This window comes from Saccopteryx leptura, chromosome 3 (assembly GCF_036850995.1).
Source record: "Saccopteryx leptura isolate mSacLep1 chromosome 3, mSacLep1_pri_phased_curated, whole genome shotgun sequence".
Taxonomy (NCBI): Eukaryota; Metazoa; Chordata; class Mammalia; order Chiroptera; family Emballonuridae; genus Saccopteryx; species Saccopteryx leptura.
This window is the reverse complement of record NC_089505.1, coordinates 346,288,467-346,313,942: the sequence shown is the minus strand read 5'-3', so window position 1 is coordinate 346,313,942 and position 25,476 is coordinate 346,288,467. Positions and strand designations below refer to the sequence as shown.

Here is a 25,476-nt window from a genome sequence, read left to right as displayed (position 1 = left end):
ATTAACTCTGCTTCTTAAATTGGTGAGAAAATTGCCTCCTGATATAAAATTGAAATGTAATTTATTTGGTATGACACTGAGATGATTTTCACTAATTTATTGATAATGACTAGGCATTTCCCAATTAAGACAGCCTCATCTGAACCTTATCAGTTTGGAACAGCTGTTGTCTGAACTTGAGTAATAGAGGAAAGAAGGTTGGCTATTAAAAGAAATACAGAATGGGGGATACAATGGTCTTTAATTGGCTCACCTGATAATTCAGAAAGGCCCCTGAAAACTTGTAAAATATGTATTTTATAATTTACAAAATTGTTTAACATTTTAAAAATGACATATAATCTTAAAAATAGACTTTTACATAGTAAATGTCATATTTTTAACAGTTATCTTCAATTACTGTTTTATATAGAAACACAATTTCATCAATTCTGAGACAATACAGAAAGATAGCAATTTGCTTTAAAAAATTATATGATCCCAGAATCAATAATTTTATGTAGTATTTCCCTATATTATGTAAAAATTTGCTGGCTTTTTTAATTGAAATTTTATGGGCATGTTAATGCAGCATATTGACATATATTCTTATCAACCACATTCAATCTTGATCACTTAAACTTTTTACTTCTGGATAATTATTTCTCTGAGTGACATATGATGGATTTGGCAATTAATACCTTTCATATAGACTCAGAACTAAGAATTCATTTTTTTGTCACCTAAAAAAGATGACATGGAAAGCATAAAAGAACCATGTATAGATCAAGAAATCATTTAAAACTCAATAATTATTGTTTCTAACATATTTTTCTAATATTTTCAATGAAATTCTACTGTCCTGTCTTATCAAGCTTATGTAACTATGTCATGTCCTTGCAGAAAATGACAGTTAGCTCATGGGACTTTAAGTCATTTGCCCTTTGTAAATCACAAAGATAGATTGTAATACCATTTACATATCATTCACTTTGGTTTGTCCTCGAATTATAACAGTTTTCATGGTTTGGTCCAATCCATACTGGTCTATAACAAATTAGCAAGCCCAGGCACCACTGTGTTACAAACCTATTGCCGCTAGATGTCTAGAACTTGATAGTCTTTAAATACTATGAAAATGAATTTGGTCTGACCAACTCAGCTGCAGTTCTGTACATGCCGTGAACAAATATCATTCTTCTGTTTCAGTCTGTGAGCATGAAGCAGGTATAAAACCTCCTTTGGTTGTAATGTTGCCATTCTTTTCAAACTTTTTTTTCTAATTTTTCTTAAGTGAGAAGTGGGGAGGTAGAGAGACAGACTCCTGCATATACCTTGACAGGGCTCCACCCAGCAAGCCCCCTATGGGGCAATCCTCTGCCCATCTGGGGCATTGCTCTGTTGCTCAGCAACTGAGCTATTTTAGTGTTTGAGGTGAGGCCATGGAGCAACCCTCGTACTTGGGGCCAACTTGCTCTCCTACTGAGCCATGGCTGAAGGAGGAGAGAGAGAGAGAGAGAGAGAGAGAGAGAGAGAGAGAAGGGGGAGGAGGAAGGCTGGAGAAGCAGATGGTTACTTTTCTTGTGTGCCCTGACCAGGAATTGAACCCAGGACATCCATATGCCAGGCTGATGCTCTACCACTGAGCCAACTTGCCAGGGCCTTCAAGTTTCTCATCATTGAGTTTTTCATCAGAGACAACAGAGAAATCAACAGACCTATCCTGTTATTGATCTACTACAGCTAGATTAATATTTGATAGATAAATAATCTGATTTATCTGGACTTTTGCTAACTGGCTCATTTTCTCAATGGAATACACTATGACACTGTAGTAGAACAATTCGTTTAGGTTTGGCATATTCTGGTCTTGCCCATGAAAGGTCATTAACATGCCTCATTTATTGGGAAAATCAACAAATGTCTCCACACATTGGCAAATGTACTAGGATCTGGGTGATTCTGCCAGGGTAGAGAATTATGAGTGAAAGGGAGTTACAGTCTCCTTAAATGTTCATTTGTGGGAAGAAAGTGATTAATTTTTTTAATCTCTGGATCTACAGCACAAAGTAAATAAATATACTCTTTTATTTTATTTACCCAGTCGAATCAATTATGAAAATTATTATTTACAGAATGACCTACCTCCCATAATCACTATCCAAGATGAAGCTGACATTGTGATGACCTGGAATTAATTAAAATACACAATCAATTAAATTCCCAATCACAGGAGAACAATAACTATATATTACAAAGCTGATTTAAAAGCAAAAAAATTGAAAATTAAAACTAATTATACAACCACCTATTAATCCTCAAAGAGGATGACAACTGAACTGTCTTAAAGAAGCACCTACTATTTTAATATTTATACAAAATAAGATGTTCCGGGTTAAAATTAGAAAAAGACTGACAAAATATAATAAATGAAGAATAGTGGAAGAACATATATGTCATCATTTGACCCTGAATTTCTTTCATCCATACAATTGTTATTTAGTTAGATCAGACAATCTGCCAGGGTTGAGTTTCAGGGTGAGCACACAGTTTGCTCTTCTCCTAAATGCTTGAGCATCTTGTCTAGGGGAGGACACAGCCAGTCAAGAGCAATTACAAAATCAGGCAATTACAAACGGTGACAAAGCTATCAAGGAAAAGGAGAGTGAACTTTGAGAATAAAAGGCAGGGGATCAGGGAAGGCTTTTTTTCCCCTTTTTTTAAAGGACATTTTATCTGAAATTCTTAAGATGGGAAGCTTGCAAAGGCCCTGAGACAGAAGGGAGTGGGAATCATTCAAGGACTAAAAGGTTTATATGTATGGAGTACATAGAGCAAGGGGAAAAAACAGAATGAACTAGCTAAATCTCTCATGGAATCTTCTGCATGACAAAAGAAGAAGAAAAAAAGAAATTTGAAGAAGCTTACCTTAAATGAAAAACTTAGGGAAAAGGTAATGCATACTTACATTAAAAAAATCAGAGAAAAGAGGAAATGCTAGTATCTAATAAAGGGACAGCATTTCGGGAGAACACAGAACAAGGAAATAGCCATTTCTGAGAGATGAAGAATGAGGAGTGACATTTACCAACGTAAGTTCCAGTCGTCTTACACATCATAGAACCCATGTCTCCACTTGGATGATCTAGTTTTAAACCATACCTAATAAAATGTATATGTTAATTTCAAAGCTTACATTGACACTAAAATTTTAAAATATTGTGTTTCCCTTAAAAGTATTTTATGAACTACTGAATAGGTGTTCTGATAGAAATTGTTGTTAAAAAAATAATTTCTGTGAAATTAAAATATTTTTCAGCTTTGGTTAAGATGGTTGATTAAAACTTCATTGAACAATTAAATATTTTGTAATTAATTTGACTGTCTCTACTGATGTTCTTCTTACTTAAAGTTTAAAATATTACCAAGTGAAACAATTATTTTATAGAAATATTCCTCAACACATCTTTCCCATCACAATCTAAATAATAATTCATATCATACTATACTGGAGACAATGGGGAATACCAAGTAACATCAAAGTATATAAACATCTTGCTAATTTACTATAAAATATTATAAATTAAACTGTTTTGTAAAGCATTCATCTATGCAGTATTGTTAGACATTACTATTTAAACTTAGAGTGTTTAGAGCTACTACTTATTTTTCTAAAGAAAATTATTTGAATTACTTACAAATTATCAGATTGTGGCATGAGAAGCTCACAGGGCATTCCTCCAATATACACTCTATATAAATATTATATTAGAAAAGAACAAGTTATATTTAATAAATTGCTCCCCTCCCAGCAACTCAACCCCACCTTATATTTTTTCTCTCAACCACTTATTATCTATAACTTATTCCTTTGAAAAACATCTACTGAACACCTATTATGTTGCAGTCTTTGCTCTAGATACTAGAACACATCACTTAAAAAAATGATCCCTGCCCTTGTGGAACTGACATTCTAACTGGGGGACTGACATTCTAACTGATCATGATCATAAAGTGTTATTAAGTGACAAGTACTATGAAAATACAAAATGTAGAAGCAAATAATGGGGACTCTTGCTTGTGAATTTCAACTAATTCAAATGCAAAACATAATTGTGTAGTTTCATACTGTAGGAATTGAACAAGGTCCATAACAGAGGCCCCACAGAGTAATTAGAATGAAAAGAATGTCTAACAGCATTAGTGAGGTTGAAATGGGAATAAAATGCTGTAAAGGGGCAGGAGAAGGTGGGAGAGAGAACATCTGTCTTTGCATTTCCGCAGCTGATTAGGTTGGCCTATTGCTTTAAGGTCACCTGATGTGCTTGGAGGCCTGCAGGTTACGGACTAGTATTGTATTTTTTGCATCCTCATACTGAACCACTCAGCTTCTGTAACAGCAAATCCCAGGCTCAAAATAAGGCCAGACACAAACCTGAAGTTAAAATATAAGGGCTTCTGTTCGCAGAGCATTTTGAACTTTTACTTACAAATCCTTTCATTTGGTCATTACATTAAGTTTACAAAGAAAGAAACCTGAATTATTGTACCCATTATAATTTATGAATTCATATTCTTCTCATCTCCTGCTTCATTGTACCTAAATAATAATTTCAGCAGTTAACAGTCATAGGCACTTACTGTGTTTAATCCTTGCAACCTTTTATAAATTGGTAACTATTATCCTTCCACTTGATAAGAGAAGTCACTGAGAAAGGTGAGGTAAGTAGCTTGCCCAAGCCTGTGGCCAGCAGGGGGCAGAGAAGGAACTCAAACCTAGAGAGTCAGCTAGCTCCCTGTTTACTCTTAATCACACCCAGTAATTCCCACAGTGGTCTGGGTTTCTCTGTCTATGGTAATACTATACACTATTTGGCCTTAAATACACATATTTTTATATTTTTCTCATCTGATCTTTTAGTAGTATTTCCTTGGTAGTCACTAGGTCATTTTAGCGTCTTGCATGTCTATAATTTGTACTTGGTCTAAATTTGGAGATTTGGCCGAATGGACAAGACTTCTGAGTAGCAGAAGCAGCTTCAGCCCTAGGGTGTCGTGACTTCCGGCCCAGTAGTACATGGGCCACTGCTCCATGCTAATGGAACTCAGGCACAAGGAAATGTCTCAGGGGCCCTACCGTCACAATAAACGTGGTAGAAACAACATCAATGCAGGTCTAAGGTCTTCTCTCCTCCCGTTAATAAGTGTGTAAAATTCTTTCTATATTTATATATAGTATTTCGGGGTTTCCAAAGTGGAAGGGCTGGGTAGCTGGACCTGAGACCCCTGCTGACTGCAATTCTGTGACTTTATGACATAATTTCCATCTATTTTGTTATATTAAACAGAAGTAACTCCAGTTCAGTGAGGGGAAACGGAAACTTGTTTTGAAACTTAAACTTTCTATTTCTTGGCAGTATTATATGAAAGGATGACTTAGAAAACCCCATTTAAGAATTAGAGTATAAACCATAACACTAAGTTATATGGTAGCAAACAAAATCTTTATGCTAAACTGTCTATAGAAAATGTTAAATATTTATTTCTCTATTTAGTTCTTTTTTTATATATAACAAATCATTATGAACATTTCCAGATTATAGATTTATGCAAATGTTATTTAATTGAAAGTTATATCCTGGCCAGTTGGCTCAGTGGTAGAGTGTCAGCCTGGTGTGTGGATGTCCCAGGTTCAATTCCTGGTCATCATACACAGGAGAAGTACCCATCTGCTTCTCCACCTCTCCCCCACTAACTTCTCTCTCTCTTTCTTTCTCTCTCTCTCTCTTCACCTCCTTCTGCTATGGCTCGATTGGAGCTAGTTGGCCTCAGGAACTAAGGATGGCTCCATGGCCTTTGCTTCAAGCACTAAGAAGAGTTCAGTTGCTGAGCAACAGAGCAATGCCCCAAATGGACAGAGCATCACTGCCTAGCTGGCTTGCCGGGTGAATCCCGGTCGAGGGACATGCAGGAGTCTGTCTCTGCCTGCCGTCCATTAACTGAATAGAAAGAAAGAAAGAAAGAAAGAAAGAAAGAAAGAAAGAAAGAAAGAAAGAGAGAGAGAGAAAGAAAGAAAGGGAGAGAGAGAGAAAGAAAGAAAGAAAGAAAGAGAGAAAGAGAGAAAGAAAGAAGAAAGAAAGAAAGAAAGAAAGAAAGAAAGAAAGAAAGAAAGAAAGAAAGAAAGAAAGAAAGAAAGATATACCTCATAAAAGGCCAGATAAATCAACTTTCATTTAGTAAAAACCTTTCAAATTGCATGCTTTACAAAATTATATATGCAAGGGTACATGTATGTGTGCTGTCTGAATTGATTAATTTACCTATTTATCTATTTTATATATGTATTCATTAAGCATGCAACATGTTGAAAACCATGATACTGATTCTATACTTCCTTGTATAGGAAATGAACAGACTTTAAGTCTTTTAAGGCAGTACTGAGATAACCCCACCTGTGCCATGGGACGAGAACTCTAGCTGAAATGCTAGTTTCCAGTGCAAAATGTGGACAATTATTTTGATGTTAAATAGCTAGTCAATATTACAATCTGGTCCACAGTTGTTAAATGGAAGAACCAGAATTCAAACGCAAGCCTGTTAATAAGTTACTGATAATTTTTAGTTTTAGCACCCTCTTGTATACCGCAGTGCAGTAGGGGAAAAAGTGTCATATTACATGGTAGCAGATTTGGGATCTCTTGCTGAAGCTGACTAAGCTTTGGACCTCCAGGGTTCAGTGTGTGTGTATGTGTGTGTGTGTGTGTGTGTAGGTGTTAATGTGTGCAAAATGAGGCCATTAGATTAAGTAACAAAATCCCCTAGAAATAATATTCTATGACTTAATTGCTCTGACTTGCCTCCATGTAGCTTCTATTAATTAAATCCATCATAGAAAAAGAATGATGCTTCTGAGTCAATGCATCATCTAACAATCTACTTTTCTCCCTATAATATGGCTGAAAAAACACTGGTTAATCCCATTGTAGTGGTTTTTAATATAATTTAACCCATTATTTTGGAATATCATATCTCGGCTATGAGTTATAAGAATATGTTTCCACACCAATGAATTTACCTCAAAATCCTAACATTTTTCCCATTTGAGCTTAGTGCAGTATTACTTCCATAGACATCAGTGAAGATTCTGCCCTGGATTGCTATTAGTGTACCTAAAATCAAACAAAAAGTCCTGGTAAGATTATCTACACACAAGCCCACACACTTATTACAAAACATTAGAGCGTCTTCAAATGAAACAAGCATGCTTATACTCATATATCATATTCACCACTACTAATTAGGATTGTTCTGAAAGTTCTAGTAAATATAATAAGTCATAAATGATTATATATAGTATTAAGCAAGTATTTATAAATATTTATAGATTAAAGAGATATTTCTTGACAGGATGAATTATTTAATATATATTATTGGAGTCATAGGTTATTTAACTGGAAAAAATAAATAGCAGTGCCCACTTTATACTAAAATGTGAGACCAATCCTAGGTAAAATACAAATTAAGTATAAAAAATAAATACTCTTAAAAAATAAGTGAAAATTTATGTAATATTTATATAATTGGGATTTGGGTTCTATAGCATAAAAACAAAGGAAAATATAACAAAGGTTAAGATTTATAGATTTGATAATAAAAATTATCAGTGTCTGAATGACAGAAAAATTGTTAATCAATTTTAAAAGCAAATAATAAATTCAAAAATATTTCCCATATATATGACATATAAATAGTTAACATCCTTAAAATATAAAAGAAGTCTCATAATTTAATATAAGAGAGTTGACTGGCCTTAATTTAAACCAAGGAGAAAAACATGAAATTTATAAAAGAAGAAATACAAATGATCTGTAAATTTAAATTAAAAAAAATTTTTTAAGACATTATTCATTTTAGAGAGAAGAGAGAGAGAGAGAGAAGGGGGAGGAGCAGGAAGCATCAACTCCCATATGTGCCTTGACCAGGCAAGCCCAGGGCTTTGAACTGGCGACCTCAGCATTCCAGGCCAATGCTTTATCCACTGCGTCACCACAGGTCAGGCAAGTTTAAAATAAAGTTAATTATAAAAGTCAAAGAAATAAAAATTGTTTTTAAAAATTACATTTTTATGTAAATACTTGGAAAAAATTATACATAGAATTGTCAAGGTAACATAAAAAGGTCTTCTCACACATTCCTGTTGGAATTATAAACTGGTATAATTATGGTTATTATACTGAACACTGGAAGCCGGCTAAGTCCCCAATAGTAAGAAAGTTAAATACTGTACATGACAGTAGATTTAGATGCAGCCATTGAAAATTTTTTATAAAAAATATTAGGAGTTCTTGTATAATTGGAAAAATGCTATTTATAAATGTTCAGCTATTATAATAATTTTATATATGAAAAAGTAAATTAATTACCACAAGCCAAAAAGATATTTCAGCTGTCATAACAGACCTGGGGTCCCTGATAAAGGTGTGATGCTCCTTATTGTTGGAGTTCTGAAACTTTTTGCCTGTAAAATAATACAGTCAATAAGCAGCCTCACCTGTATTTTGTTCTTAGTTTTATGGTATATCTCTGTGTTTTACATTACTTATATTTAAACAATATCCATAAAATGACTGTCAAAATATTCCTTTTTACATCTAAGAAATAAAGTTTAGACTATTATTCTAATTACTCAAGAGCTTTGCCTTATCTCTTAAAAAATTTTTCCTCATTTCAAAATGTTTCTAGCTTGGAATTTTAAAATCCAAGCATCTTTTTTGTTATCAGAGTGAGTCAATCCACACTAATAAGGCTTTCTGGCAAAAACTCTTATGAATTTGGCAGATTAAAATTAAAGAAGGTCTGCTTTGGATTAAGTCCAAGAAGAAAAATCATAATTTATATTTCAAAACATGAAAGCAAAACTTGGGGAAAGCCCATTAAAGTAAGTTTTAGATATTTCTTAGAGCAGTGCAGGTACACTTCTTGTGAATTGTAATAGCAAATGGGAACTGGAAGAGAGCAGAATTCCCGGGAGGCCACCGTGATAGAATAATGGACCCTAGAGATATCTGCCCCTAATCTCTGGAAACTGTGAATATGCTAGGTTACATGGCAGATGGCTACAGATGGAATTAAGGTTGCTAATATGTTGATATTAGAATAGGGAGATTATTTTGGATTATCTGGCTGTGCTCAATGTAATCACAAGGGTCTGGATCAATGGAAGAGGAAGAGAAAATACCAAGAATTAGAGAAGGAGATGTGACAGTGGAAGCAAGGTTAGAGCGATGCAGTGTGATATGGACTCAACCGCCAGTGCTGGCTGTGAAAGCAGAGGAAGGGGCCACAAGTCAAGGAATGTGGGCAACCTCAGCTCAGAACACGGAAAAGGCAAGGAAACAGATTCTCCCCTAGAGCCTCTGGAAGGGACGCAGATCTCCTGACACCTTGATTCTAGTCCATTGAGACCCACAGACTTCTAACCCACAAAACGGAAAGGTAATAAAAATGTGTTGTTGTAAGTCTCAAAGTTTGGGTAAATTTTTACAGCAGCAAATAAGAAACTATCACATACCTGTTAGAGATATTCAAGTACAGGAGGGAATGATGGTTGAGAGTCCAGTTTTGAAGTATGAATTTAAATTTGTCTGAATTCAAATTTGAGCTCTACCACCCCCTGTACCTAAAGTCAGCTGCATGACTTTAGGTAGGTAATGTGATTTCTCAGTTTTATTATCCATAAAATGGTGATAATAATAATAGTATACAGTCATAGGATTATTGTGAGAGTCAAGAGCTAATATATATAACATACTTAGATTGCCCTTGGCATACAATTACATATTAATTATTGACTATTATTATCCCAGTAAATCTATTCCAACTTACTTTCCAAAGGTAAAATGAGAAATTATTACTGCCAAAGGGAAATATACTACAATGTGAAAAACAAAATTAATACAGAATAGGTAAAGAGCAGAGCTGATGGGAAAAATTAAAAATCCTCAGTAACTGAGATGCATATAGATCAAATGCTACACTTAAAAACAAATATAGTAGCCTGACCAGGCAGTGGTGCAAGGATAGAGTGTTGAGCTGGGATGCTGAGGACCCAGGTTTGAAACCCCAAGTTCACCGGCTTGAGCTCGGGCTTACCAGCCTGAGCACAGAGTTGCTGGCTTGAGCAGGGAATCATAGACATGACCCCATGGTCGCTGGCTTGAGCCCAAAGGTCACTGGCTTGAATCCCAAGGTCGCTGGCTTGGGCAAGATGTCGCTGGCTCTGCTGGAGCCCCCCCCCCCCCCCCGTCAAAGCACATATGAGAAAGCAATCAATGAACAATTAAGGAGCTGCAACAAAAAATTGATGCTTCTCATCTCTCCCTTTCTGTCTGTCTGTCCCTGTTTATCCCCCATCACTAATAATAATAATAATAATAGTAATAATAAAAACAGATATAGTAGTCCCTCCACATCTGCAGTTTCAGTAACCCACAGTTAACCAGGGGCCAAAAACACTACATGGGCAATATCAGAAATAAACAATTCATATAAGTTTTTAATGGCATGCTGTTCTAAATATTGTGATGAACTCTCATGAGTCCCACTCCGTTCTGCTTAACACATGACATAGATCATCCCTTTGTACAGGGTCTCCACACTATAGACACTCCCTGCCCATCAGCCACTTAGCTATCTTGGTTACCAGATCGACTGTGATGGTATCCAGTGCTTGTGTTCAAATAATGCCTATTTTACTTAAAAATGGCTGCAAAGCACCATAGAAAAGCTGGAAATTTTTGCCAAAAAAAAGCTATAAAGTGCTTCCTAGAAGAAACAGAGACTAGAAGTAGATCAAGAAGAGTCCATCCGCATAAACACAAGGATGACACAGAAAACAGAAACAATGACAACATTTTTAAGAAATAAAATTGCTTGGAGGCAGGAGGCTGTGATGCAGAAAGGTATGCACAGTTACAAAATGGTACAAACAAAATACACTAGAGTCAATTCTCAATAAATCCCATCTATGCTTCCATTCTCATTAGCAGCAACCTAAAGAATGCTAAGATCTCTACTTAAAAGTAAAAAGACAAATTTTTAGACTACCAGAAAATGAGATAAGTTTTAAAATGTGAGGCTAAGAATGACTTCAGACTCATTCCTTCACACTTAAAAATGGTAAAAGAAAAGGAATGTATATTGGGAAAAGAAAAAATCATTATGTTTCTATTCAAAATGAAGGTGACTCCAATGAAAATAGAAAAAAGAAGAATCAAACTAAGAACAGAAATGAAGAAACAGAAAAAATGCTGTGAACAAGGAAATAATTTGGAAGTATAAAAATTTAACCCACTAATAAAAATTAATTTAAAGAAGGGAAAACAAATAAGAAATAATAAAAGATTCGATTACTATGGAATATAATTAAAATTGGGTAAAATTATCCCTAGCTACCTGCTGACATGTTTTTAAGTGTGGATATACATAGACAACAATCTGTAAAATTAAAAAATAAAAACCCAGTTCTGTATGAAGGAAAGCGTAAGATCAACTATCCTAATGTAAAGATGAGCTCCCACATACGTAGAAGCTGCATGGTCGGCTGTGGATGTGACCTTTGCAGGTATTATTTTCTGTAATAGGAACCCCATCCACACTGACTCTAACAGTGTAGGAGTCTTCTGGCATTGGTCTGGAAGGCAAAGGAAGAACACGTAAGGAATGCAATAATTCTTTTATTGAATGCATAGTATTCATGAAAAATACTGCCCCAGACTACATGATATTTTTGAAAAAGGTGCCTAAAATTCTAAGTGATGGATAGTTAACTTCTACTTTACATTATGAAAAGATGATTTCCATCCTGAATTCTGCATTGCCAATTCTAAATCACGATCTCAGGTAAATGCTTATTCTAAGTGCACTGATGCTATTGAAAAGAAAAATAAATGCAATAACAACAAATGTAATAATAATCATTTAATATAGTAACATATCACTTTGCTTTGTTTTGTTTTAAAAAAGTTTTAATCAAGCTTCTCCATAAGTAAGATTTTGTTGCAAAAAAACAGCCAACAAGCCTAAAGTAGATAAAATCCCCTGGAATTTATGCTACATGTTACAATATTGAAAGTTGCAATTTAAAATGATTAATTTTTTCCCTAAGTTACTAATAACAAGCATTAATTTGGGCTAACAGTAAAGAAACTTGAAATTTCACTATATTAAATGATCATCTTTAATCTTAATGACTATGTCAAGATATTGAACTAAATTAATCAAATACAACAGGAAAGCATAATTTTGATATTTTGAGGAGCATTATTACAATTTAATAGTAGCCATTTATCTTCTAAAAGAAATCAATAATGATAATAGCTCTAATAACCTGGGAAAGAAGTTAGAATATATTTTATCATGCCAATATGTGGAAAGAACATGACAATTGAAAGTAATAAAGATATAGTCTAAACATTATGAAATCAAAAACAGCTGATAATCAGAAAACCACTATAACAGCCAGAGCAATAAAATTATTATAATGCTAATATGTATAACTGTAATTCTGATATGATAAAAATGATGTTATTATAGATACTATAGAACATACCTAGTATAACATGTAATTTGAGTTGAATGACTTGCATCTCTTTCTACATCACAAGAAATTGATTGAAAAGAAGACACTAATTGCACACTGTTTCCCAACTCAGCGTCATCAACTCCATAGTTAAACTGGTTTGCTTGAGCAAAACCTGGAAAAGTAAAAACATTCAATTATTATTAATGGATTGTTTTTAGAGATCTAACCATTGTCATTCAGTATTGAATCATTCAATAAATAATAAGAAATAGTACTGAAGTAAGCAGTTAGCTTATTTCAATATTTATCCCTATGGCTATAATCCTTTTTAGAAGCAGAAAAATTAGACTTTAATTAATTTAATTCATAAAAGTACTTATTGAGAACTGATTATTTGTCAGGTGCTGTTAAATGCAGGGAATCAAACGCTTATATTTCAGTGGTAGGATAGGGAGGGGTGGAGCAAATAGACAAATATATAAATATCTCTATGTATATATGTCCATATATACACCACCAGATTCTATATGCTATATATGGAGGGGATAACTACTATGAAAAAAAGCATGCTAAAAGGGATAGAAAAATCACCTGAGGGGAACACTATTTTACCATGAGTTCCTATAAAGCAAAGCCTGAGGTGGGGACTTGCAAGAAGTTTATTTGGGTGGTAATCTCTTAGGGACAAGGGAGAGTAAAACCTGAAGAAAGAAAAGCTGGACATCATTGAGGACAACTGGGGCTCAATCTTAATGGAAACTTCTAAGGAAAACAGAGACTGCCTCTTAGAATAAAAAAATTGACAGCAAGAAGCATTTAGTCATCAAATCCTGTCACCATTGGTTGAGGGTTCCCACTGGGGGAAATCCTTTTCCTGCACTTTCAGGCAACATATATGCATATGGAATCCATGTTCCAAACCCCTCTTTTAGAGGAAGCCTGGGAAAGTCGACAGAGCCATGCTGTGAGAACTCGAGACAAGAATATGAAAGTATATATTGAGTCAAAGTTCAAGGAGGACTATTTGCCACAGCTGTGGCTAGAATTAGAGGTGAGAATAAAAGGATGAGAGGCTGAACATGAAAGTCACCTGCTATAGTCCACCCCTTGCACCATACAGGAATTCTAACACTCTACATATTTTTAGGACCATCCATTACCACGTCTCTAAGATGGAGACCAGCACAGCTCTGCTAAGGATTTGATACAAGAAGGTTAGTGTGACAAGCTACAGGCCACACTAATGCAACTAGTTCTGAGGCTAACATGAACATTCACACGTCCCCTCTCCATCACCCACTCTAGATTTCCTTTACCTTTAGCCAGCACGTCAGCTAATGGTGTGCCAATAACATTCCCCCTAAAGGTCTGAACCCTTACTTGCTTTGCCCTTGTTAGGTTGCAGTTGCCATAACTGCCTATTCACACTTGTCACTGGACATGCAAGACAAGAAATGCCTCCATGAGTATCATGAATTCCAGACATACTCCTCCTTATCTGCATTAGGTAAAGCAATATTGGCCCATGCACAGCTACCTGTATATGATCATCAGAATTGATTATCTCTAGTTGTCTACTAATTATGTTTGATGAACTCAAACTGATCAGGTAGTAGTGGTTGTTTCAGTTCTGTGGAACCTAATTGACCCTTGGCAGAAGCATTCTCTAACTGGAAACTCAGACCCCAAATTCAGCAGAACCTAAAATTGTGAGGACAGAAAGCACAGGTTTAATATCTGGGTGACTGGGAGTGATAACTATGGGAGGTGGCCCATTATTTCCAGCTCCGCGCACTCTCTCTCTCAGGAAACAACAGCATCCATCAGCCACTGGCTCACTACATGTGACACATGATGGAGGAAAACATCCCATCCTCCCACAGGATGTTGTTCCTAAGCTGGAATCTTAGCCATTCCTTTCATAGGCCATTACATCATTCTACTAAGCCATCTGTTTCGGGGTGACCCAGGCTTCAGGACCTTGTGCCTGTTATCATAACCTTTTCACTATAGAATGGGTTCCCTGTCCAGAGGACTATTTATGGAATCTCATGGCAGTAAATCAGGCTCTCTAGGCTCTCAGAAGATGGAGCTGGAGCTGACAAAGGTACTATGGAAAGAGAAGGCAAAACCCATGTCTGGAGCAGGTGTCAGTTCCAGAAATAATGAATCTCTGCTCTTTCCATGAGAGAAGGGGAGTGATACAGATGACTTGTCACTAAGTGGCTAGGTGAACTTCATGAAGAACGGTCTCTCTTGAGAGCTCAATGTCAGTCTCTGCTACTGACAGGTCAGGTGTTCAGCAACAGCAGCAGGTACCTTAGCCTTGGTGAAAGGAATTCTGAAAAATATTGGCCCATACACAGCCATCACCCTATGACCCCTCTATTCCTGGGCCCATTTCACAAACAGTGAGGTAGCCGAGGAGAGAAGCTCCTGGATGAGTCATCCAGTCAATCTGGTTGTACTCTTTTCCCTATGGGAATGCTTTCTTGTGGGGATGTCTTATTGTGGGAATTAACTTGAGACATATAGATTTGCATGCTCACTACCATGAGTCCATTCATGTGTCTCTTTCTAAGACTATCTTGTTTGTGATCTTCCAATCCTGCTCCTTGGATATAGGAAACATGCAACACAGATGGTAAGGAAGCCTTTCAGAAGGAGAAAGTCATGAAAATACCCATTGCAAGTGCTTTTTAGATAGAGGAAACAAGGTGTTCCAAGGCCTTGTGATGGAAGCACATTTGTGAATTCAAGAACTAGCAAGTAAGGTGGAAGAAGTATGAGTGAGGAGATGAGACCAGAGATGAGACCAGAAATAGGAGCACTGGGATTAGTTTTGGGTGGAGAACCACTGGTGACTTTGAAAGACAGGAGAGAGTTGATTTTACACTTCCCCAGACTCACTAGCTGCTGTTCTGAGAGTATAGACTAGTTGCAGGAGTGAGAATGGAGTTGGGGCAGGAGAGAAGATGCGGTATCAGTGAGTGATGGATAAATGACTGTCTAGCATGGGTTCAAGAGAACATGGGAGACAAAAAGTGAGGCAAACAAATTGTGGTAACCTTTGTGGAGAGATTTACTGTAAGGGGAACAGAGAAATCAGGTGGTAGCTGGAGGGGTGGGTAGAGGAAGAAGAAGGTTGATGATTTTGCTTTTCCCAGGTGGGTAAAATAGTCTGTTTTGCATCTTGATGGGTGTGATCCAAGAGAAACAGAGAAATGGATGATGTGAAAACCACAGAGCAGAAATTATAATCTAACTTTAAATATATGAAAATTTGAAAGTAGTTTTGGAAGTAAAAATGGATTAAGTAATTTTATGCCACATTAAAGTACTTTATATCGTTGAAACAGCATTCAATTTTGAAATAAACCAAAGAAATGAAGCCTATGAAAAAATTAATTGAATAACATTCTATTAATTAAATCCTGCAGTTAAATATACTCCTAGTAAGAATTTTTAAAAGGTACTTAATACCATTCAACTATGTTGAGTAAATTTATGAAGTTGCCTAGGTCATAATATTTTTTGGGTATAAAGTTAAATTATTAAATAGTTTTTGCTCAGATTACTTCAGGATCTAAAATTCCTAAATTGTGAGTTGTAAAAATAGGTGCATTTTTAAATACTATTTTTCTCTGAATATCACAAGTACTTAACATTAAAATACCCTTATAACTTAATTAATGACTAATGGTACTCTTGAAATTATGAAAATTTTCTTTTACACCAAAAGATTTGCATCCATGTAATTAATATGAACTTATAAACTATTTAAATTTCAGAACTTCATTACCTATAGACTATATTGTTCCCCCAGTACAATAATAAACTTAAAATCAGTGTAAAAAAAGAAGGTAAGTCCAGAAATATAGATTTAATTCTTTAAATCTTATGTACTTATTTACTAATGTTAGAAAATATATATATATATATATTAAGTATTTTATTATATTAAGAGCTCAATTGATATTTGTTCTTATTCTTAGTCACAAAAATCCTGAGTTTTAGGTTCAGTATTAATATCCCTTTTAGAAAGAGAACTAATAAGGGTTCAAAACCTATTTGAATACTAATAAGGATTCAAAACCAGGTTGTAGATGCCAACCAGGTAACATATGTGATATTCAGAAAAAAATAATATTAAATATGTACATTGCAAAGCTATTATTTGTAACCTAATGTAAGTTCCTCCAGACGCTATGATTTTAGCTCCTCTTCTACACTTTATATGTAGAAAATATAAGCAGAAACTCAACAAAAGCTAGGGATTTTAATAAACATTATTTTCTTCCTCTCTGCTTATACATTAACAGAACACAACTCATCCAGCATAGACTAAGATACAAATATAAGCACCAACCTAACGTGTGAAAAGATACTTGCACTGAATTCACCGTTTTGCATCTAGAAAGGCAGTTAATGCAAAAAATGGAATTGCGAGATGACTCGTGAAAACACAGAAAAGGAAGCTACTTATAAACCTCCTCATTCCTTCTGCCAACTTCTGCTTATCTTTAGAGTTCACGTTGAGTTTGCAAAAAACAGAAGGGTTGCTGGCAACTAACTAGAGAATGGAAAGTTTTCATTGTGATGTGGCTCAGGATGTGATGTATGTGTTATTTTCTTATTAGGTGCATGTCACATCAGTGATATGGTAATACAGAAGTGTTCTTCAGCTCTCCTAAGACAAATACAACTCTAAAAAATAATACTAACAAAAGATGATCTTATATTAACTTTTAGTAAGAAGTTTTTATATTCTCTCTCTTTCTTTCTCTACTAATATATAATTATATATATATATATACACACACACATACATATATGTATATATATTCACACATACACAGAGTGGGGACAAAAGAAGGTTTATAGTTGTGTGCATACAAAACAGAGTTTATTCTTGTATTATTATTTATTAATTATTGTATTATTTTCCATACAAAAACCTGTAAACCTAACTTTTGCCCCATCTTGTATATACATTGCCTAGGAGTAAAATCTGTGGAAAAAAAATAGAAACCAAATTACTAATATTTGTAAATATTTTCATTATAAATTCTGCTAAAAAACAAGCATAAAAATATGTCTAATTTTTAGCTAATTCCAAAGAATTAAAAACAACACAAAGGAATCACCTTTTAAAAGAATTTTCATTTAAAATTATAATAAGTAATTGGGATTTAGAAGATACCTCTGGAAGTACTCCAAGGTGCTAAGATTACAGGAAGAGCTGGGTGTATTCTGGAAACAGAAAAGGTTGAGGCTTCAAATAGAAATTCCTAACGTTGATAAATTTATTTTTCTTTTGCAGAAAAACTAGAGACAAGACTTGCCAGGCACGAAAACCTGGACCTACTGATAGCAGCCTGTGATGCCTTCATGGAAAATGTTAGTTGCCATGTACAATTAAGAGTGTTTTGGTTTCTTTACTTAAAAACAGCAGGGTTGAGAGTATATAAACCTACTTAAAAATTATAACATCAAAAATGGTAAGAAGAAAAGGTGCAGTGTGATGGAAGAAACTCCTAACAAATGTAACTAAAGCTATAAAATAAATGCAAAAGAATAATCACAAGGCCCTGGACAGTTGGCTCAGTGGTAGAGTTTAGCCTAGTCTGTGGATGTCCTGGGTTTGATTCCCAGTCAAGGCACACAGGAGAAGCGCCCATCTGCTTTTCCACTCCTACCCCTCTCACTTCTCTCTCTTTCCTTCCTTCAGCCATGGCTTGATTGGAGCAAGTTGGCTCCAGGCACTGAGAATGATTCCATGGTCTCCCCCTCAGGTGCCAAGAAGAGCTCCGTTGCTGAGCAATGGAGCAATGCCCCAGATGGGCAGAGCATCACCCCCAAGTCGGCTTGCCAAGTGGATCCTAGTTGGGGTGCATGCAGGAGGCTGTCTCTCTGCTTCCACTCCTCTCACTGAATAATAAAAAAAAGATAATCATAGTAAAGTAGCTCTAAATTATGGAGAATATACTATATATAGGAACCTTAGATTTATTATCCATTTCAATTTTCACAGTAGTCACAACAGGTAGGAATGACTGTTCCATTTTACTGGTGAGAAAGCTGAGGCTTAAAGCAGTAACTTGCCTCTGGTCACATAGTGGGAAGTGGCAAAGATGGAACTGAAAGCCAGTCAAACCGGACCAGCATCCATATGGTTTCCATAAAATAAAAAGTGGGTAAATGAACACTTCACATTAACAAAAATATATATGCCAGACACTACAACAGGAAAATATACAGAAAAAAAGACCCAAAAGTAAAATATTACTCCTTCCAACTCACTGATGTTTTTTTTGTGTATTTTTTTGTATTTTTCTGGAGCTGGAAACGGGGAGAGACAGTCAGACAGACTCCCGCATGCGCCCGACCGGGATCCACCCGGCACGCCCACCAGGGGTGTTGCTCTGCCCACCAGGGGGCGATGCTCTGCTCCTCCGGGGCATCGCTCTGCCGCGACCAGAGCCACTCTAGCGCCTGGGGCAGAGGCCAAGGAGCCATCCCCAGCGCCCAGTCCATCTTTGCTCCAATGGAGCCTTGGCTGCGGGAGGGGAAGAGAGAGACAGAGAGGAAGGAGGGGGGGGGGTGGAGAAGCAGATGGGCGCTTCTCCTATGTGCTCTGGCCGGGAATCGAACCTGGGTCCCCCGCACGCCAGGCCGACGCTCCACCGCTGAGCCAACCGGCCAGGGCCCTCACTGATATTTTTAAATAAAGGAAAACATGATAAGTATCAAGGAAGACAATTGAGAAATACAAGGTATGAATATAAAGTAATAAAACTAATAATTAGAAACACTCCAGAACTTTTCAAAATAACGCAACCTCTCAAATCTGTCAACTTAGAAGGACATAGAAGTACTTCTATGATCATACCATTGCACAAACACTTTTACTTGAGCATGAAAATTGTAAAATTATGTATCTTTGGCTCCTGAAGCACAGCCTTTACAGCAAATGATGTAGTAGCAAATTTTTGCCTGTAAAGGTCAATACTATGCATGGAAATAGTCAAAAGTCATTTGGATACATCAAAATATTAAAGTGGATCTTTCTAGAGAATAAAATTTTAGAGAAATCACTTTTTAAGTCAAACATTTCTATAATAGTTTACTTTTTCATCATAACTTTTACTAAACTAAAACATTTAAAAGTCATATGGAACCAACAGTTAGATAATCATTTAGTATTTAAAATTTCACTTGAAAAATGTTCTTGTGTGGTTAATGACTTAGCTCTGCATGCAATTCTAATCATGGAGCTTCAGTTAGGGACAGCACTAATGGACTATGGGAATGCAGTCCTTCCAAATAAACTTTGTTTAAGTACCATATGCACATAGCCATTGGAGCTCTGGTGTGTTTTGCAAATTTATTATCATTGCTTTATATACATTCTGTGTATATATTTTATATATATCATGGGACCCCAAATCTACATAAAACAGTATTTAGACTCAGCTTCTGAGAAAGACATATGCTGACACATTTTAGTCACTTACAGTTTGTGGTTAAAATAAGGAGACTGGGTAGGGGTGCTGGTAGCTGCAATTTAAATAAAATATAAATACTCTAGAACGGTGGTTCCCAACCCCTGGGATGCGGACTGGTACCGGTCCATAGGCCATTTGGTACCTGTCCGCAGAGAAATAATAAATAACTTACATTATTTGTTTTATTTATATTTAAGTCTGAACGATGTTTCATTTTTAAAAAATGACCAGATTCCCTCTGTTACATCCGTCTAAGACTCACTCTTGACGCTTGTCTCAGTCACGTGATACATTTATCCGTCCCACCTTAAAGGCCAGTCCATGAAAATATTTTCTGACATTAAACCGGTCCGTAGCGCAAAAAAGGTTGGGGACCACTGCTCTAGAAGTCTCTGCCAAAAGCACCTACAAATTGAGACCTATGGGAAAACTAGAAGTGACATTATGACACTCCTGGGCCTTAGAAAGTACACAAAAGAACCAAGATTATAGCTGGGTTAACAAGGATATTCTTCCAAACTGCCTTAGGAATAGAATTCTTTGGGCCCTGGACAGTTGGCTCATTGGATAGAGCATCAGCCTGGCATGTGGACGTCTTGGGGTTCGATTCCCAGTCAGGGCACATAAGAGAAGCAACCATCTGCTTCTCTCCTCCTTCTTCTCCCCATTCTCTCCCTCTTCCCCTCCCACATCCAGTGGCTCAATTGGTTCTAGCTTCCCCCTCAGGCACTGAGGATAGCTCAGTTTATTCGAGCATCGACCCCAGACAGGGGTTGCCAGGTGAATACTGGTTGAGGTTCATGCAGAGTCTGTCTATCTCCCTTCTCATTTATTAAAAAAAAAAAGAAAGAAAGAAAGAACAGGTGCTTTGCTTTGTTTTCCTGTTTCCAACTATGGATGGTCTGGATCTATGTGTTTAAATGCAAACTGTAGTTCCTAAATTAGAAGTTCAGGTCTCAAGACAGAAGGGTGGTTTTATTTTGGGGAGGTTTTGTTTAGTTTTAATCTGGGCATTTTTTTCACGCATGTAAATCTCTGTTAAAAACCTAATAACTTTCAAGTGAAATAAGCCAATCAGAAAAAGACAAATATCACATGATCTCACTTACATGTGAAACTTAAAGAACAAAATCAAATGACGATATAGAAACAGAGGCATGGATACGGAACAGACTGGCAGTGTCAGAGGGGAGGAAGTGACAGAACTGGATGAAAGATGGTGATGGGATTAGCCAAGAAGCATCTATGCTGTACACACATGACACACGGACACAGACAACACTCTGGTGATCGCCAGAAGGAAAGGCGGGTGGGACCAGGTGGAGGCGGCAAAGGTGGGGAGCAGTGGGGAAGGGAAGAGACTTTGCTCAGGGTGACAGGCATAGGATAAAGTGTCCAGGTGACGTTTTATTGAGTTGTACACTTGAAATCTGTATGGTTTTACGCACCAATGTCACTCCAATAAATTCAATTAAAAAAAACCTAATAGCTTCAAACACATTATGCTAACAGCAATTTACATTATAAAGGAGTTATGGGTAAAGACATTTAAAAATTGTCTTTAACAAATATATTGCTTGCAGGTGTTTAAAAAAGAACACTTTAATTCAGAATATATTGTCCACAATTTAGAGGCATGTATCCTGGAGAGATTGAATTCTGCAGAAAATTTACTTAAAGTAATACAAGACATAATACATATAACAATTAAATATCTTGCTTTGTCAGTTCTCTCCAGAAACTTCTCATTTCTCTTCTTATTATAGATTACATAATAGCTTTTGTTATTATTTAAAATACTAACTTTAAAATATTTCCTGTCCTTCAAAAATTTGTAAGCATCTGAATACTACAAACACTTAGATTCCAAAGGCCTTGTGGTTAAAAGAACCACATATTTCTATTTAATCATAGTAATTAAATAAATTCACTGATTGATTATCATGTTTTCATCTCAAAAACCAGGCAAGGAGGCCCTGGCCGGTTGGCTCAGCGGTAGAGCGTTGGCCTGGCATGCGGGGGACCGGGGTTCAACTCCCGGCCAGGGCACATAGGAGAAGCGCCCATTTGCTTCTCCACCCCCCCCCCCTCCTTCCTCTCTGTCTCTCTCTTCCCCTCCCGCAGCCAAGGCTCCATTGGAGCAAAGATGGCCCGGGCGCTGGGGATGGCTCCTTGGCCTCTGCCCCAGGTGCTAGAGTGGCTCTGGTCAGGGCAGAGCGATGCCCCGGAGGGGCAGAGCATCGCCCCCTGGTGGGCAGAGCGTCGCCCCTGGTGGGCGTGCCGGGTGGATCCCGGTCGGGCGCATGCGGGAGTCTGTTTGACTGTCTCTCCCTGTTTCCAGCTTCAGAAAAATACAAAAAAAACAAAACAAAACAAAAAAAACAAACAAACAAACAAACAAAAACAGGCAAGGTGAGAGTCATACACGACCGGTGCTTGATGAAGCACGTGGTAAGGGTCCCTTCTGATGGCAGGAGAAGGGAGCCGAAGCTCTACTGTCAATCACCTTTCTCCTTCCATTACCATTCTATTTCTCAACCACACCCTTTTACTAACATTCCACCCCCAAGCCCCCAACATGTTTTATTTGATATAAAAACAAGTATTATTAGACCCATAAGGAGCAAAGCAAATAATTGCAGAGGTGAGTTAAAGATGTTCCTTTCAGTTCAGTCATTAGAATCCAGATCTAAGCAAGTAATTATAATACAAATTCAGATGATCAGGTTGATAGGGCCTCTCCGGTGACTTCGTTAGCTGTTAAAGGGGATAGAGTTTTACCACTCTGGCCAAGTGGAGAAATAACTCTAGTGGATTGTTTTAAACCTCAACCTTGGCAAAAAGTGAATAGACCATACCTTCTCCTTTGATAGTTAGTCTTGTTGCTCCATTTATGCTGCCATATTTAGGTATTATTTCTGTGACTTTGGGAATTATTTTGGAGCCATCTGAAAGATATGAAAGTATAGTAGAGGTAAAATGATCAAGTACTTCATTTCAAGCATTCAGTTTCATACCATATATTACAGTGTTGTTAGAAAAATATCATGAAGTCTATACACTAAAAGAAAAGATACCAATATTTTATTTTTGGCTTTACTGCTAACCAATGACTTGACAGGTGGCTAAGTCATTCACTCAGTTAACTTGATCATTTTCATCATTCTTATATATTGTATTATAAAACACTTTTAAACCCTTAAATTCATGTAGTGCTCAACTAACTGCAGCTCCATAACTCCCGTCAGCAGTCCACACAGCAGCGGACAGTGCTGGAGAAACAGCTCTGGGGAGAAACATGACTTTACAGAGGCACACAGGAAGCGCAAGGCAGGTAGAACCAAAGAACAGTCCAGGTGCAGAGAGGAATGTTGTGTGTAAAGAAGAAATTGCTTTCTGGGACAGAATAAGACCAGGGAAGATACTTTCTGGAATCTTTCTAGTCTCCTGGTGCTGGTGAGTTCTTAATGCAGAGGTCACTGATTCATTCAACAAAAGGTATTAGGTTCCTTGAGGATGTAAAAACGCGTAACAATCCAACTTTCCAGAAGTTTAGCTTGCACAGTACAGAGTGACAGAAGAGACCACAGGGGCCGTGGATGGCCCACATGGGGCATTTCACCCAGACATCTTAGGTCATACCAGTCTATCCAAGAAGAGGTGTCCCTGCTGCATCTTGGAGGGCAAATATGAATTAGCTATACTTGATTGGTTGTGGGAAAGAGTTCTAGACAGAGGGAGAACTGTAAACAATACTTCAAAGCAACTCAAAGATCTGCAGTGTGCAGTAGACTTTATTTTCTGCTTAAACTGTACAGATCTCGCCATAATTAAATCCAGTAACATCCTCAGAATAGGTGGGAAAATTCAAGTGGGGGCACAAAGAAAAACCACAGAAATCATCAATTATTTGAAACGGGATTATGCGAAAGGTGAAAGAAATTATGATTGTAGGGTTCATTTCTGCCTGAGAAAAGTTTAGTAGGGACTTCACCAATAATGGCAACAGCTCTCTAACACACACACCAGTCCCCAGACCCCATGCCTCTGTCCTTCAGGCCTCTCTGTGCCCACAGCTCGGGGCACTCCGATAACTTCCAGCAGCGCACAGCCACTTGTAAGAAACTCCACCTGGATCCTATCTCCAAGGCCGCGCTGCTCCTCAGGTTCATCCTCCCTTATCTCCACGGACAACTCCAATTTCTTATCTTATCACTCTCTTCCCAGCCCTCTCCTGGGGATTACTTTGAAGGCACAGGGCAGCTGGCCCTGGAAGTGACTGACACCCGCCAAAAAGACCCATTCCTGTCCTACTGGGAGACCTCCCTTCAGTAGGACAGAGGGACCCAAGAAGAGAGAGAGGGAGGACTGGAGTTGTCTCTCTCACCTAGACTTCTATCCCACTTCTCCATGCAAATTTCAGTCTTAGGTCAAGAGCCACTTGAGGGAAAGGAGGTAAGATTCCCTAACTCACGCAAGCAACACAGATGAATTAACAGCAATCTCTCCCTCTCCCTCGGTCTGTTTGTTAGGCCCGCCTTCCGGGTCCTTAGGTCCCAGACTCGCCACGCAGCGGCACCCACACCTTTGACCCAGGCTGGTGCCAGCGGTCCTGCCTCTCCCGCGACCCTAAGAGCAGGGACTGTGTCTACATGGACTTCTCCTGCGTGAGTCCCTAGCGCCCCGAATGCGTTACCTGTGTGGAGGTCCGCGGCGCACAGGACCAGCCACCAGAAGCCCCAAATCCCCAAAAGCCACAGGTGTCCCATCGCGGCTCTAGTTCCGCGGAGTCCAGCCAGCCGCTGCTCGGAGCTGCCGCCAGCGCCTGCGCTCCGCTTGGGACAGTCGCCCGCACGCGCGCCCGACTCGTCCCACGCGCGCTGGGGAGGCCGCCCCGCCCCCGGCTCTCGGGCGGCGCCCTGGGATGTGCACACACTTATGCACCACTTCACTGGGAAGCCCGGCCCGCGTTCACCATACTTCCACACTCAGACCTGGGTACCAGTATCCCAAGCTGTCCCCGCACGTGTAAGAGCCGCAGTCCTTTTGGCAAGAGAGATCAATAGACAAGTTTTCCGTCAATCCCACCTTTTCTTCCTTTCCTTATCTTTCTTATTCCCTTCCTCCCTCCCTCCCTCCTTCCCTTCCTCCCTCCCTTCTTTCCTCCCTCCCTCCCTCCCTCCCTTCCTCCCTCCCTTCCTCTTTTCCTCCCTTCCTCTCCCTCTCTTCCTTTCTTTACTTTTTTATTTTTTTTAACTCTGGGTCTGCATACCATCATGGCCTTTCTGCCGTGGTTATTAACTGACTCCAGTTCAGCCTAAAAGACCACCTAATACACAAACCTCAAGCATTTTCCCCTTCACATGGAAATAAGTTCCTGGTATCCCTTTAATTGACAATCATACT

At 37.8% G+C, this 25,476-nt stretch overlaps 1 protein-coding gene across 1 annotated transcript in view; it reads right to left on the bottom strand.

Annotated features, from left to right (window-relative positions):
* PKHD1L1 (PKHD1 like 1) overlaps positions 1–24,899 on the bottom strand; it is a 163,462-nt gene extending 138,563 nt beyond the window's left edge. The window contains exons 1-9 of the mRNA XM_066379362.1: positions 24,767–24,899; positions 22,929–23,018; positions 12,590–12,734; positions 11,563–11,671; positions 8,440–8,497; positions 7,055–7,148; positions 3,678–3,731; positions 3,068–3,141; positions 2,125–2,167 (exon numbers count right to left, since the gene is read on the bottom strand). Coding sequence (XP_066235459.1) covers positions 2,125–2,167; positions 3,068–3,141; positions 3,678–3,731; positions 7,055–7,148; positions 8,440–8,497; positions 11,563–11,671; positions 12,590–12,734; positions 22,929–23,018; positions 24,767–24,839 — 740 coding nt within the window. The 5' untranslated portion in view covers positions 24,840–24,899. The remainder of the gene's footprint in view (positions 1–2,124; positions 2,168–3,067; positions 3,142–3,677; positions 3,732–7,054; positions 7,149–8,439; positions 8,498–11,562; positions 11,672–12,589; positions 12,735–22,928; positions 23,019–24,766) is intronic.
* Between the last annotated feature and the right edge of the window lie 577 nt (positions 24,900–25,476).